Source organism: Chroicocephalus ridibundus, chromosome 8 (genome assembly GCF_963924245.1).
Source record: "Chroicocephalus ridibundus chromosome 8, bChrRid1.1, whole genome shotgun sequence".
In the NCBI taxonomy this organism is placed as follows: Eukaryota; Metazoa; Chordata; class Aves; order Charadriiformes; family Laridae; genus Chroicocephalus; species Chroicocephalus ridibundus.
In genome coordinates, this window is record NC_086291.1 from 11,143,556 (window position 1) to 11,157,250 (window position 13,695).

The 13,695-nt window shown below is 47.5% G+C and overlaps 1 protein-coding gene across 3 annotated transcripts; it reads right to left on the reverse strand.

Annotated features, from left to right (window-relative positions):
- Window positions 1-388: 388 nt before the first annotated feature.
- Window positions 389-13,170, reverse strand: NASP (nuclear autoantigenic sperm protein). Of its 3 annotated transcripts, XM_063344396.1 has the most exons (15): window positions 12,991-13,168; window positions 11,462-11,512; window positions 10,549-10,659; window positions 9,906-9,986; window positions 9,604-9,701; window positions 8,012-8,908; window positions 6,037-6,119; window positions 5,039-5,124; window positions 4,833-4,906; window positions 3,371-3,559; window positions 2,946-3,112; window positions 2,417-2,470; window positions 2,251-2,322; window positions 1,059-1,190; window positions 389-548 (listed from the first exon to the last, which is right to left on the reverse strand). In XM_063344396.1, exons 1-15 carry the CDS (start codon window positions 13,053-13,055, stop codon window positions 495-497), a joined length of 2,214 nt encoding a protein of 737 aa, XP_063200466.1. In that variant the 5' UTR covers window positions 13,056-13,168; the 3' UTR covers window positions 389-494. The 3 variants fall into 3 exon arrangements, with proteins under 3 accessions (XP_063200466.1, XP_063200467.1, XP_063200468.1); XM_063344397.1 differs by lacking the exon at window positions 1,059-1,190 and having other exon boundaries at window positions 12,991-13,170; XM_063344398.1 differs by lacking the exon at window positions 8,012-8,908 and having other exon boundaries at window positions 12,991-13,161.
- Between the last annotated feature and the right edge of the window lie 525 nt (window positions 13,171-13,695).

Consider the following 13,695-nt stretch of genomic DNA (forward strand, 5'->3'; position numbering starts at 1 on the left):
ATAAATGGCTGCAGCCTGTCAGTCTCTGCTTCTTGGACTTCTTTTTTTCCCCCGTGTGCGAACACAGTGAGATTTGTCCCAGAGCAGGCTCCCAGGAGCCAGCCCTGTCCCTGTAAGGAGCCATCAGCCTTCTCCAGCTCCAGGAGCACAAACACCCACATAGACAGGGATGAGGCAGAAGGGATGATGGAATTTAACAGTGCCCTGGCAGTCACAAGCTCTTACCAGCCTTCCCCAGCGCCTTTAGGCTGCTGGAGGCACCACGGGACCCTGCCCCAGGCTCAGCCCAGAGAGAACCAAACCCAGCCCAACCCGCAACCCCAGGGGCAGCGAGGAGCAGAGGCTGGAGCTTGTAACACCAAGAAGGTCAAGACTAGGCCCATTTGCTTACAATCTTTATTGAAGTCATACAAAAAGTTGCCAAAAAGTGAAAAAATACACTATATACAAAACCATTTTCCTTGTAATGAGGAGTGTCCAAGGTTAAAGAATTATCATACTGTGCTTTCAACTGCAGCCCCTGATTCTGCTTGTGGCCTTTTCTCTGTCTAAAAGAAAAGAAAAGGTTTCGTTTTTTTTAAAAAACAAGACACTGCCTGACAGCACCCATTCATGCAGCAGTTCAAGGTTTCTGTAACTTGAAGACTTAACTGACTACACCTGCTTGGCTGGTCTTCAGAGCCTAACACTATTCTAGAATATTGACATTAACAATTGTAGCCCAGGTGATCAGTAATAAAACCCAGGAACGGTAAAAATACTTTGGGGAAAGGCCCCGTGCTGTAGTTGAGCCCAACTCCCAACACCCAGAACGTGTTTCCGTCCCACCCCAGAGGCTGCAGGTCTCCACAGCCGGAGTCTTCCCAGCCCCCAGTGTCAGGCACCGCGGTACAACATGCGTCCTTGCCAAGGGGGGAATGTTCCCCACCCCATCGGGGAAGCTTTATGAAGACCAGCAGGCAATAAAACCAGTACATCTACCAGGCACAAACCTGTGCCCGAACAGAGGAAAAAGAAATCAAACAAGCATGGCACAGGCTCCTGACTCAGCTGCCCACCTCCTCTTCCATTTTTTCTGCAACCTCATTTCCACTGGGAGCCGCTTCACCACCACCACCATTGACGGCCGGTTCTGGTTTAGATTTCTTAGCTTCATTGTCCCCCTGTTGAGTCTCCTCCTCTGGTTTCCTCTGAAGACAAAATTGTTTAGTCTTCAATATGTACAAATTGAAGTTTAATTTTTTCTTTTTTTTTTTTTTTTTTTTTTAAGAAAGTTAGCATCTAGATGTCATTGCGCATTATCTATTCAACCTCTACTTGCCAGGTTCAAGACAGATACTGAAGTGTTAGGATTTAACCAAAGCTCTGAAGCTTTGGAGCAGAGGCCTGGACCACAAAGGACTTCCAGTACGACATTACTTATGCGCTAGTGTCTATAGCGCTGGATTATCCTTAGCTAAAGTTTGGCAAGGGAACATGCAACTGCTGAGCCAGTAAGAGTTAAGGGGGTAGGTTTAAGGCATCTATAACATCCACAATCACCTGTGAAAAGCGCATCGAAGTTGCTCCAGGCAAACCTGAGCTGAAAGAGGCCAATGTAACACAGGCCAGGCTGTGCCACAGCCACACGCAGAATTAAAAGCTAAGATCCCGTGAGGGATCATTTTAGCTATATTTGCAAACGGTTCTAGGAAAAACACGTATACCTTTAAAGGAACCTAATGCTCAGTACATCTCGTTATCTCAGTGAGAGGCAGTTTATCATTACTACCATTAGACTGGCTTTGCTGGCTTTTTTTTTTTTCCAGTCCAATTCTCCATTTCCACTTGGAAAGAAGGGAACCCAACTCAGCCTGGTTACTTGCCCTCTTTTTTTTTTTTTTTTTTTTTTTTTTTTTTAAGGCCTGTAGGCCACCCTGCCCCTCATGCCGGTCCTCAGAGGAGGGCACTTGCTCAGAGAAGGCTGCAGAAGCCACACGACTCACTCAGCTCAGGAGTTAAACCCGCGTGGGTCAGGCCAGGCACTGAACCACCAGGAACTGGTCCTCCTGGAGGCTGGATGGTTCCCAGACCGATTGGCTCCCAGTGGAAAGGGGTTTCATGCACTATTTCTGGTTTTAGAGTGGTTTGTTTTTTCCATTATAGAGCTAAGTTAAGAAAAAAAGCTTTAAGCTTTTTTTTGCAATTACACAAAGCAAGCCAGTGGTACCTTAACAAACTGTTTTTTCAGCCAGTCATTTCCGGACTCACCTTTTTCCTGACGAGGTGAGAGATGTCTGTAACACACTGAGATGCACCATCAGCTGCTTTTCTTACGGGAATCTATTGCAAGACATAACATTGCCACGTAAATTACGGCAAACAGTAATCCTCAGAGCAGATAGGAATTGTCAATATCCATCTAAAATCAACTTACCGTTGAAACAGAACCACTGTCTTCACTTTGTGCAAAGCCAGATGTAGTTCCAACCTTAAGAAAAAGCAGAAGAAAAACAGTGGAGCAAGTTCTGGTTATGTCTTCACACAAAAATGTATATGCCAGTTTAGAAAGGGACAGAAAAGCCAACTCCTTCATGTCGCAACACTGCGTTCTGCTCCCACGCTTACACACAGGACAGAGATGAAAAGCTCACAGAGTGATGCAACACTCAGTCCATTCTCACACTTGGCTGACCTATCACTTCCAGCCCCGACACACTAAATTGCTGTAGAAGCCCATGAAATTCCAGCACAGTTTGGAACAACTCACGTCAGTATTTACTGACTATTCTCTCTTTAGATCTCAGCTGCCTCAGTTGCCTTCTCACAATCACAGCCCAGATCATTTGTGAGCAACCACCAGCCCCCGATCCGTACGATCAAATCTGAGCCCTTCCTATTACTGGTTTACTTCAAGCCCGACTGGAAGAATGTTTGGTTAAAAGGAACCAGCAGGACGCACTAACCAGAGTTGCTTTCAGAGCCAGCTCAGCTACTCTTGCACTCTTTTGAGACTCCTTTGAATCTTCTATCTTTTCTTTAATTTCAGGAAGCAGCCCCTTCAGTTCTTCAATCTCCTTCTCATCTTCAGGGGACCCGCTTTCTGCCTTCTTTATTCGCTCAGTAAGCATTGCTGGGATGAAACAGTTATGGCAAAAAGGTCAAGACAAAGCAGCCATCCAGTTATCAATATCCAGAGGCAAGTGTCAACTAATATGCACTGTTTCGACAATTCTGATATGAGTATAGCTTGTTACTGGTTTCAGACCTAGAAAGCGTTTGCACAGCAAGGTAACACGCGTATCTAACTACTTTTAGGGCAGTTCAACAGAGTCTGCTTTGACTTGTCAAAGCTCTTGCATTCGCTAGACAGTTTCAGAAATCCACTTACCCATTCTCTTGTCGATGACTTCTACGGATTTACCGAACTGCAGAACCGCCTCGTCGAACTGGCTGTTGTAGTGGTACGCCAGCGCCAGCTGGTAGTGACTCTCGGCCAGCAGGCGATCGTGAGCCTCCAGGTACTTCTGCTGCAGGGCCAGGCAGGCCTGGAACTCTTCTATGGCCTGTGTGTAGTTTTCTATAGGAGAAAGCCATAAGGTCTTTACAAACCACACTCATCTATCCAAACAAGCAAGATCTAAGCCTTATTATTTGATGATGAGAGGGCTGGAGCCCCTCTGCTGTGAGGACAGGCTGAGAGAGTTGGGGTTGTTCAGCCTGGAGAAGAGAAGGCTCCGGGGAGACCTTATAGCCCCTTCCAGTCCCTGAAGGGGGCCTATAGGAGAGATGGGGAGGGACTCTATCAGGGAATGTAATGATAGGACAAGGGGTAACAGTTTCAATCTGGAAGAAATTTAAATTGGATATGAGGAAGAAATTCTTTACTGTGAGGGTGGTGAGACACTGGAACAGGTTGCCCAGAGAAGCTGTGGACGCCCCATCCCTGGAAGTGTCCAAGGCCAGGCTGGATGGGGCTTTGAGCAGCCTGGTCTAGTGGGAGGTGTCCCTGCCCATGGCAAGGGTGGTTGGAACTGGATGATCTTTAAGGTCCCTTCCAACCCGAACCATTCTGTGATGCTATGATTCAATTACTCTGTATTTTACTGCACTTTATATAGTCTGAACACAGAACCACCGTTGAATACAGCAGCTGAGTTCAGCGACAGGCTGCTTCTAGATTATCAAGTGACACCACTCACAGCCCAACACTGTCAACCCACACACCTCAGAAAAAGATCGTTTAGAGTCCAGTTCCTCTAATTCTCTCAAGAGAGCTTTGTCACTTTAGAACAACACAGAAACTAAGCAGCGCAGACAAAACCAGGCAAACAAATCCTGCTATTTCACCTCCCACCATGAATTGAGCGCGACGTAAGTCCTGAGCTAAAGGACAGTCCCCTGCTACCTCCCAGTCGAGCTCTCCACTCTAGTGACATACAACACAAGCCTCATTTTGTAGCCCTTGTCCAGAAACCTGTCACATTATTTCCAATGCTAGTCATAGCAGAAGATGACACCCTACTTGGATTTAAGGAAATTGAAACATGTTTTTAAATGAAACGCAGATATGACACATTAGAAGGCATGAACCTGAGTCTTGCTTCAACACTCCTTGTTTTCGGTAACACGCTACTTCTTACTCAGAGCTTTCTTTCACTGTTCTGGAAAACCATGGTTAGGGCACCAAGTTGTTCATCTATTGATTCTGAAGCTTCTCAAATGGCTGCACTATCATAATTAAACAAAGTGTATATTGTTTTCACCTTAATCTTAACTCACCTCAGCTCATTTTAAAGTAAAATAGAGAAGGACAGAACATGGAACCGTACATGAGAATTAGTGTTACTCACCAGATTCAATGCTAACTTCTCCTAACTTTAGATGAGCTTGAGCTGCATGGAGCTGAGCTTCTTTCGTTTCTTGTCTAAATCAAGAAAAAAAAAAGTAGCTTCCAAATCCTGATCAGATTATGCCACGTTTACTAATAGCTTATGCCACCCCCCAATTTCCAATGACTTTCTCTAGCCGATATCCAAACTAGGACTTAAGTCTTTACCTCTTATAGATGACTTTTGCTAACTCCAACATGTCCCAGGCTAGCTCAAGATTTCCAATTTCATCCTCTTCACTTTCCTGTAAAGACTAGAAATGCATTAAAGGTTAAGTGACTTGGTTACAAACAACACTAAGTTTCTAAGCAGTACTGTGAATAAGTAAGTTTCTTTAAGTAACTATGTAAATGATTTACCACTAGAAGGAAAAAAAGAACATGCAGAAAAGCTTACTGCATCAACTGAGACTTTGCCTGCAGTTAAGGTGTTTTAAATGGAACACACACTTACATTGTTAGTTGTGTTAGCCTTAATTTTTTTTTTTTTCCTCAGAAATATCAGGGCACCAAGCACCAATAGTATTCTAAGAATAAGATTTTGTTTAAGGTGCTATTTAGATGAATCAAAAGCTAAATAAAGGAGCTGATGTTCTGCTTATTTTTTTAAATGAGCTTCTGAACTTCATTAGAACAGCCTGAGGCAGAGACAGATACTCTATTCAAGACAGTTGTATAGCATGCTGAGTACCACACTCAGGTACTTCAGGCTTCAGCTTTTTCCAGGTGTTTTGATTGCTACATCAAGGTAACACCTCCAATTTAAACAGCACTACACTTCCCATGAAGTCTCCCATCCTAATCATGGCTTATTCGACTGGATGCATTTACTACGTACAGTGAGACAACAGAACAAGCAGAGAATAAACTGTTACAAGTAACTAACTTCAGTGACAAGCTAAAGCAACTCTCCCTGCCCGCCCCTGCCTTTACCAGGCTGCATCGCTCATCAGTAGACTGGCCAGGTCTACAGACAGAGCTGAGCAAGATACAATGCAGACTACACATAACACCGCCCCTTCCTTAGTCAAAAGTGGTTTTCAAAAGTAATTTCCTCCATAGGACTAAATGAAATACAACCAAGTTTTTATAAAGACATTAATGTAACATTTAGACAAATACCGCAGTCTTCCATAAGTACCGACATCAGAGCTCAGCAGTCTCACCTTGTCTTCCACTGCCAATTCGTTCTCCTTATCATCTTCAGCTTTATCATTTTCTTTATCTTCCTCTTCAGATTCTTCTGTTTCTACAAGGAAATCAGGTGAATGAGAACACTTATTGTTACTACACTTGCTTCACATGGAGTCAGGTAGAATATATTACATCCAGCCCTTATCGTTCCGTTGACAGGTTAGATGTGTGACGCAAGGAGAGTACAGACACATTACATTCCCATCAGCAGCAGCCATCTTGCTGAAAATTCTTAGGGACTGTAGACTAACGTAGTTCCAGGCTACCTTAGTCCTTGTTTTAAGTTTAACTTCATGCTATCTCAAACAGAAACTTACCTAGAATTCAGTTCTCACAAATTCATTGTGAAGTCCCACTGAAGCCATGGGATCCTGAGCAGCCCTGGAGATACTGGTCAGTTGCTGGACTTGACGCTACAGATAACAAGCGTTTTCAGCAAGATAGCTACCAAGCTGTGTACAAATAAGACTGTTCCTGAATTTGTGTTCCTCATGTCAGACATTTAAGTGGCAATGTTATTAATGAACCTGCTATTACGTAGCACTGATTTGACTCCTGATACTGTGTAGGAGCTTTGCATGATCTATTCTACCAGTAGAAACATTTTGGGAAGATGTGCAGTGAAGAAGTATGGCTAATAACTTTCAGAGTATTGGTTGACTTGCACGCTGAAGTCACACAATTTCTCTATCAGGACCAATGACTAATTCCAGAATAACAGGAGCTTGATGGGGTGGAGACTAGAGAACCCAGGAGCTCGTTAGACTAACTCCCCAAAAGCACACACCTACCACCGAGAGGGACAAACCTGTAAGTATGAGGACAGCTCAACCAAAGGTAAAAGGGAAGAGATGTTAGGAAGCTGAAGTCAATTTTAAGTAGTTGAAAGAGTCCGGAGTGACTGGGCACCAGACCAGGATGCGCAAGCATGTCCTCACACCAACAGAGTTGGAACAAAAGGAAGCGGTATATGCGTACATAAGCAGCCTTCCACAGGATGAGGAGGAGCGGATAACTACTCTTAGTTTAAGTTCAGTCATACTCTGTCCAAACACCTTGTTAGGCAGCTGCTTCACCACTCTGAGTGTCATTGTGCCCAGCAGTACAAATCCTTTCAAAGTGCAGACCTATTTAGTCTAAATATTTGCCACTCCTAAAATAAAGCTCTTCCTGTGCAGCTGAGCTACTGACAAGCAAAGTTTCAATTACCAGCTCATCAATTAACTTGTGTGATAGAAACCACGGGCCTACTAAGACCATGCAAGTACTGATTCAGCAAAGTGTACCAGTTTTACTAGGTTACTTTAACATAACCCTGAAAAACAGCTACAATGAAGCAGGGAAGCAGAACAGCAGAAAAAGCTCAATAGCTGGAAGATTATACTAGATAGTAGCAATAAGTCTTCGGGTTTCAGGGCAAATTAAGTTTAGCTTTGCCAACCAAATTCCCACTTGCAATTGCCACCAGACTCAAATGGAGAGTTCCTTCCCCCCCACCACCAAAAGCAAATTTATTATTTTGTTATGTATTCAGCTGTTCTTATTTTTCTGCTCCACCGTTTTAAACTAAAACATGGTCATGACCAGAGGCAACTTGTGCTTCAAAGTTATTTCAAGGTTAGTGCAATAAACCCAGACGCATGCAAGTGAACATCCATTCAGTATTCTCCACCAGCCTAGCCATTACTTACACATTTCACAGGGCTGTAAGTTTGCTTTCAAGTAAGATTTGCTTTGCAGTTAGTTAAGCGTTAGTCTAGAGGAACGGAGACTATTCACTATTCCTTGAAACTTTACTTGGATGTAAAATCCTTCAAAAGCCCCTTTACTGTGCCTTTTCCTTATTCTAAGGCAAACAGAAAATTCTGAATGGAACACTTTTTACCCATTGTTAGCCAAATCCATCAAGTCATCCACCCACAAGTACTTTTCTCCTCTCACTGTTACCTTCTCCCTCTTCCATCAGGTCATCTTTCTCTTCTTTTTCTACCTTAGCACCTTCACCCTCTTCCATCAGGTCATCTTTCTTTTCCTCTTTCTCTACCTTAGCAGCTACTTCAGCCTTCTCTTCTGTGTCATTAGATGGATCTTTGCCCTCTGTGGGCACAGGTTCCTTCGAGGACTCTGTCTCTTTAGTTTCATCTGGTTTTTCTGCAGCCACCTCTATCAGCTCTTGTTTCTCCTCCACCTTCTTCTGTTCAGCTGCCTCTGCCTCCCCTCCTGCAGCTTCTTTCTGCTCCACAGCAGCTGCTGCCTGCACTTCTGCTGCCAGTTCTTGTGCTACTGCCTTCTCTTCCACAGCTGCCTCTGCCTGCCCTTCTACAGCCTCTCCCTTTTCCACAGCTGCCTCTTTTTCTGTTGCTTCCGCTGCTGTCTGCTCTCCCACCTCTCCCTTCTCTTCCACAGCTGTTTCTCCAGCTTCAGCCTCTTCCATAGGTCCCTTGGCCTTCTCATCTGACACTTCTGTCATTCTCTCCTTGACCTCAGTTGCCTCTGCTACCTTGTCTTCAGGTACCACCTTCTGCTCTTTTTCCACTACCTTCTCTTCCACAGCTGCCTCCTCTTTTGTAGCCTCCCCTTCCACAGCTACCTGTTGCTTCTGCTCTTCTGAAGTGACTTCTTTTTCCACAGAATCCTCCACCTTCTCTTCAGCCTCTTCAAGCTTTACATCCTTGTCAGCAACTGCTTCTTCTGTTGGTTTTCCTTCTGTAATCTCTTTCATTTCAACATCCTCTTTGAGTTCCTTCTCAGATAGTACTGGAGTCTCTTCTGTAGACTTTTTGGCCTCTTCTTTTTCCCCCATGGCGTTATATACCTGTTCTCTCAACTCCTCCCTTGCTTCTTCTACATGATTGAGGAAGCATAAACATTTCTTCGAGTTTAGTGATAAAGACATTAATGGGCACTGACAACACCACCCTCAGACCCCTCCAGTGTGTTGGTTTGTCATCAAGTTAGATGACATTCGAAAAAGCTCCATTTTCAAAGTACAAGGCATTAGGACACAACCAACATAGTAACTTGAACTAAGAAAATCCCTTCCCCAGACTGCGTTATTGCAAGCGGCCGCTCAAGCAGTGTGCAGTTTTGCGCGGTAGCGTTTAGTCACAGCTAAGCGAGAGGTGCCAGTGTTTTAATAGCCTGGATTGACAGGAATTCCTGTATTATCTCCAGGTAGTATAAAATAGTTACTGTTCTTCGAGTTTTTACGGAGACTCTGACCTGTCCTACTGCACAGACTGTACTGCTACAAGGTTACAAAGCAGTTCGAGTTGACTGTGAAGCTTAAGAAAGCAAGTTTGAATGCAGTGTTTCAGGACACAGGCACCTGGTGACCCTTTACACATGCTTTCAGTGACCAGTTCCTTGCAGAAGTTTTAGACGTTTTGTTCAATCAACAAAAAAAAGTCCATTCAGGCTGCTAAGACTTTCAATAGAATGATTCACGCTACTTAAGATACCGATGGACTGAACTTGGATTACATACACAAGAGAACACAGCTCGGAGCCTCCACAACACAGCAGACAGCTTTACATACCGTCAACAGTTGGTAACGCAGAATCATCCTCCGCTTTTTCTCCTTCCTCTTCAACCTGCACCCCTTCTAGGGCATTTCCCAGCACACCATTTTCCATTCTAAAGGGAAAAAAAGTCTGTTATCCCTTAGTTCTTATAACACCATTTTAACAGCACAAGGTGCAGTGCCACGGCCCATCCCGCCCAGTACAACCCTGCGTATATGAAGTTCTAGTGTAACCCTGTCTAGACGAGGGTGAAATCCTGTTACACCAATAATCATTCGATTATTTCTCTTAATCAAATGAGAAACTGTTAGCATACCTTGCCAACTCCAGGAGAGATTTTCCATAGTAAAAAAAAGCTTCTGCACACTCATTCGCTGTCTCACCGTATTTTTTACCCCTACGAAAGTAACAAAGAATTATTTGCCTATGAACACTTTAGATGTTGATACATGAACTCGAAGGCTAAAGATTCCTGGACAGGAAGAATCAGTTTCTTAGCTCATCTCCCATTGTTTCCAACAAATAATGAACGCTTCTTTCACCTAGCTAGATGTGGCTCTCAAACATCCAGCATGGCAAATTAATCTAAAACCCAAAGGTGTATCCACTCTCAGAGACCGATCAAGACTAGTGAACAAGTTGCTAGCAAGTAACACTATGTCATTTTCCTATTAATAGAAACCAGAACCATACACTGTGAAATAAAATATGAAATCCTTTTTCCTTCTTAGGGAACTGCACTGGCCATTACTATCATAAAAGCTGTCTAAATTGCACACTAAGTACAGCATCGTCCAACACTTGAGTTAATTTAAATAGCTTGTCCTTTACGCAGTTGTATTATAAATACAGCGGCATATGTAAGGTAAAAATATCAGTCTTTCTTGTATGAGCCTCATCAGTATAGTCAAGATGAAAACTAAGACATACAAAAATACACAAAATATTCTGCTACTCACAGTAAGCTTGCAGCTTCCTGGAATGCATTAACAGCAGCCGGAATATTTCCCATTACCAAGTGTTTCTGTCCTAAACCCAATAGTTTCTTTGATTCTCCGTCCACATCCATACTGGTGGGGGGCGGGGTGTGGGTAAAAATAAATCAAATACAGAACTCTGTTAGTTTCCACAGTCATTTCGTATCCAGCTTTCAAAGCCTAGTCAGCTTTATATATGAGTGAATTGCATACATTATGCTGGCTGGAACTACTGGGGGTGGGGTGGGGTTTGGGTTTTTGTTTAAAACTGGACCAACTTTTAGTTCTGATGACCAAGGGCAGACAGGCTAATTTTAACCAACTGTTGCAAGAAGCAGGTAATGGAATTTGGTATGACAAAGGATGCTAAAGAATATACTTTAAGGGTTTCACACCAACACAACAATGAGTACTGTACAGTGTTTCACCAGACTCCAATGATAGCTAAGCCAACAGAAAGAAGAATAAATCCAAGTTATGACTTCTCATAGCTGCTCATTGACAAAAATGGTAGATGCAAGTCTGTTTCAATGCAGTGCACCTCGCAGCTCCATTTCCAGAAGGTCTGTCCCAGCCAAACTTGGTCTGGGACAAGAGGAGCTGCCCACAGAGGTGTACTACTACTGGCACGTACTTCCACCGCCCCAGTGCTTCCCCAGCACTAACTCACAGATCAGTAATTTCCCCATCAACAGCTGGTATTTGCGTATTGAAAGAGTTTTGCTGCACTAGATTTGGGCAGACTACTGATGGCCACAAGTTTCAGCATCTACAGCATCCGCATCTGTTAAACTTCAAGCCTAACAACCAATTTGAAGGGTGACCTTTTTGTTTCCCTCCATAATCCCTGGATTTCATGTTCTTTAGTAACTGACAACTCCAACCCCCATCTCACCCGTCTGTCTTGTCTGTGGATGTGGAAGGAGCTGCCAATTCCTCTTCCATCCTGCAAACAAAATACTGATTAAGTGTTTGTAACAGGCTACCCATTTTGCAATAGTAACCGAGCTCTCAGAGGTGTGAAACCAGAGCCAGTAGAGCGGTGCAGAGCGGTTGGGGTTGGAAGGGACCTTTGGAGATCATCTAGTCCAACTCCCCTGCCAAAGCAGGGTCACCTAGAGCAGGCTGGACAGAAACGCATCCAGGCGGGTTCTGAGTATCTTCAGAGAAGGAGACTCCACAACCTCTCTGGGCAACGTCTTCTAGTGCTCTGGCACCCTCAAAGTAAAGAATTTTTTCCTCATGTTGAGAAGAAATTGCCCGTGTTCCAGCTTGTGCCTGTTGCCCCTTGTCCTGTTGCCAGGCACCACTGAAAAGAGTCTGGCCCCATCCCCTGGGCACCCGCCCTTTAGATATTGATAAGCATTGATGAGATCCCCTCTCAGTCTTCTCTTCTCCAGGCTAAACAGACCCAGGTCTCTCAGCCTTTCCTCATAAGAGAGGTGCTCCATTCCCTTGATCGTCTTTCTAGCCCTCTGCTGGACTCTCTCCAGCAGTTCCCTGCCTAATTAGTTTCAGTTTTGATTATTGTTTGAATGAAGGATTGTTAGGAAAGCAGGTGCTTTCAGCTTGTATCAGACTAAGTCTGGCCTACAGTTCCGCTGTCTAAAACCCGGGACCGTCCCCGCCAGCTCGCAGCCACTGACCCACAAGCCCGTTGTACCTCAGAGCGATCCCCACGTACACCCGCGGCACGTAACAAGCCGAAAACCCCAAAATCGGGGGTTCTGCACCACCTTTCCAGTCAGAAAAGCGGGGATCTGCCCACGGCGCCCGTCTTGGGGGGGTTGGGGGTGGCTCCTCACGGCCACCCGCCGGGCAGCCTCCCCTGGGCGGCGGCGGGGCGGCCGCACAGCTGACAGCCGTTCCGGGCGGAACAAAGGCCGGTGCGCGTGTGTCTTCCTGCCCCCCCCCCCCCCCCAGCCACCCCTCACAGACAATGGCGCCTTTCCCGCCGTGCCCCCGGCCCCGCCCCCCGCCATTGGCGCCAAACCCCGGCGGCGGCTCCTGACGGGCTGGCGGCCCGGCGTCACGTGGCGCCACGGGACCACCCCCCCCACACCTCCACCGCTCCCCACCCCCCCGGCCCCCCCGGGACGGTTCAGCGGCGTCGCGCTGCCCCCAACAAAGATGGCAGCGGCCGCGCTGGGGAGGGTGGGGGGGCGGGTCACGTGGTGGCTCCGCGCGAGCCGAGCGGGCCCAGCGGGCGCGGGGCGGCACGTACCACCGCCGGGGGGGTGGGGGGTAGGGGCGCGAGCACCAGCCGCCCCCCCCCGCGAAACCCTGCCCGCCGCCCCCACCGGAGAACCCGGGCAGAGGGAAGGTGGGTTCCAGTCACCCCGCAGCGCAAAAGCGCCCCCACCCCTCCGCCTTCTCCCCCCGACACGCACACACCGTGAGCAGGGACAGCCCGTGCGGCCTTACCTCGCCGGTGAAGTCGGCGCGGGCTCAACCCCCGGGGGAGCGGCGACAGGGGCAGAGGATTGCATGGGAGACCTGCCGGAACGAGGGGCGGCGGCGGCAGAGTGCAGACCCCGGCCCCGCCGGCTGGCTATATACCCCCGAGGACACGCCCCGGCCCGCCCGGCGGCGCGCGCACGCCGCGGGGGGAACTACCGCTCCCGACGTGCCCCGCGCCCGCCCGCCGCGGGACGCCAAGGGGGCGCCGCCGTGCGGGGTACGCCGGGAAGTGTAGTCCAGGGGAGGGCGGCGCGGCGCGGGGCATGCTGGGAAGTGTAGTGCCATGGGGAGCAACGGATGTTCCGGCGGTGCTGCCGCGGGGCACGCTGGGAAATGTAGTCCGCCGTGCAAGCCGTGAGGGCCCCGGGGCGGTGCGAGGGCCCCGTTGCCTGCCGCCCACCCCCGGGGGGGGGACACCGTGTGGCGGCGGGGAGCCCTGCGTGACGGCAGGGACCCGCGCCCCGACAGCGGCCTCGGCTGGCTGAAGGTTAGCCGGCCCCGGCTCAGCCCGGGCAGGCGCTCCGCGTCCCCTGCAGCCCACCAGCCAGGGCCGACATGGCTGCGGCGCCCCGGCGGCAGAGAGCTCCGGGAAATCCTCCCACAGCGGCCGCGGAGGCGTTGGTGACACCCGGAGCCTCATTTTCCCCCTTATTTCAGGATAAAAGTTCT

What these genes read in the sequence shown, in the direction of transcription:
- NASP (XM_063344396.1), bottom strand. Translation starts at nt 13,055, where the DNA reads ATGCAATCCTCTGCCCCTGTCGCCGCTCCCCCGGGGGTTGAGCCCGCG. An exon ending in GCAAAAGTCATCTATAAGAG is followed by an intron (nt 4,907 to 5,038) that starts GTAAAGACTTAA and finishes TTCTTGATTTAG; the next exon opens with ACAAGAAACGAAAGAAGCTC. An exon ending in AGAAGTTAGCATTGAATCTG is followed by an intron (nt 3,560 to 4,832) that starts GTGAGTAACACT and finishes TTTCTCCTATAG; the next exon opens with AAAACTACACACAGGCCATA.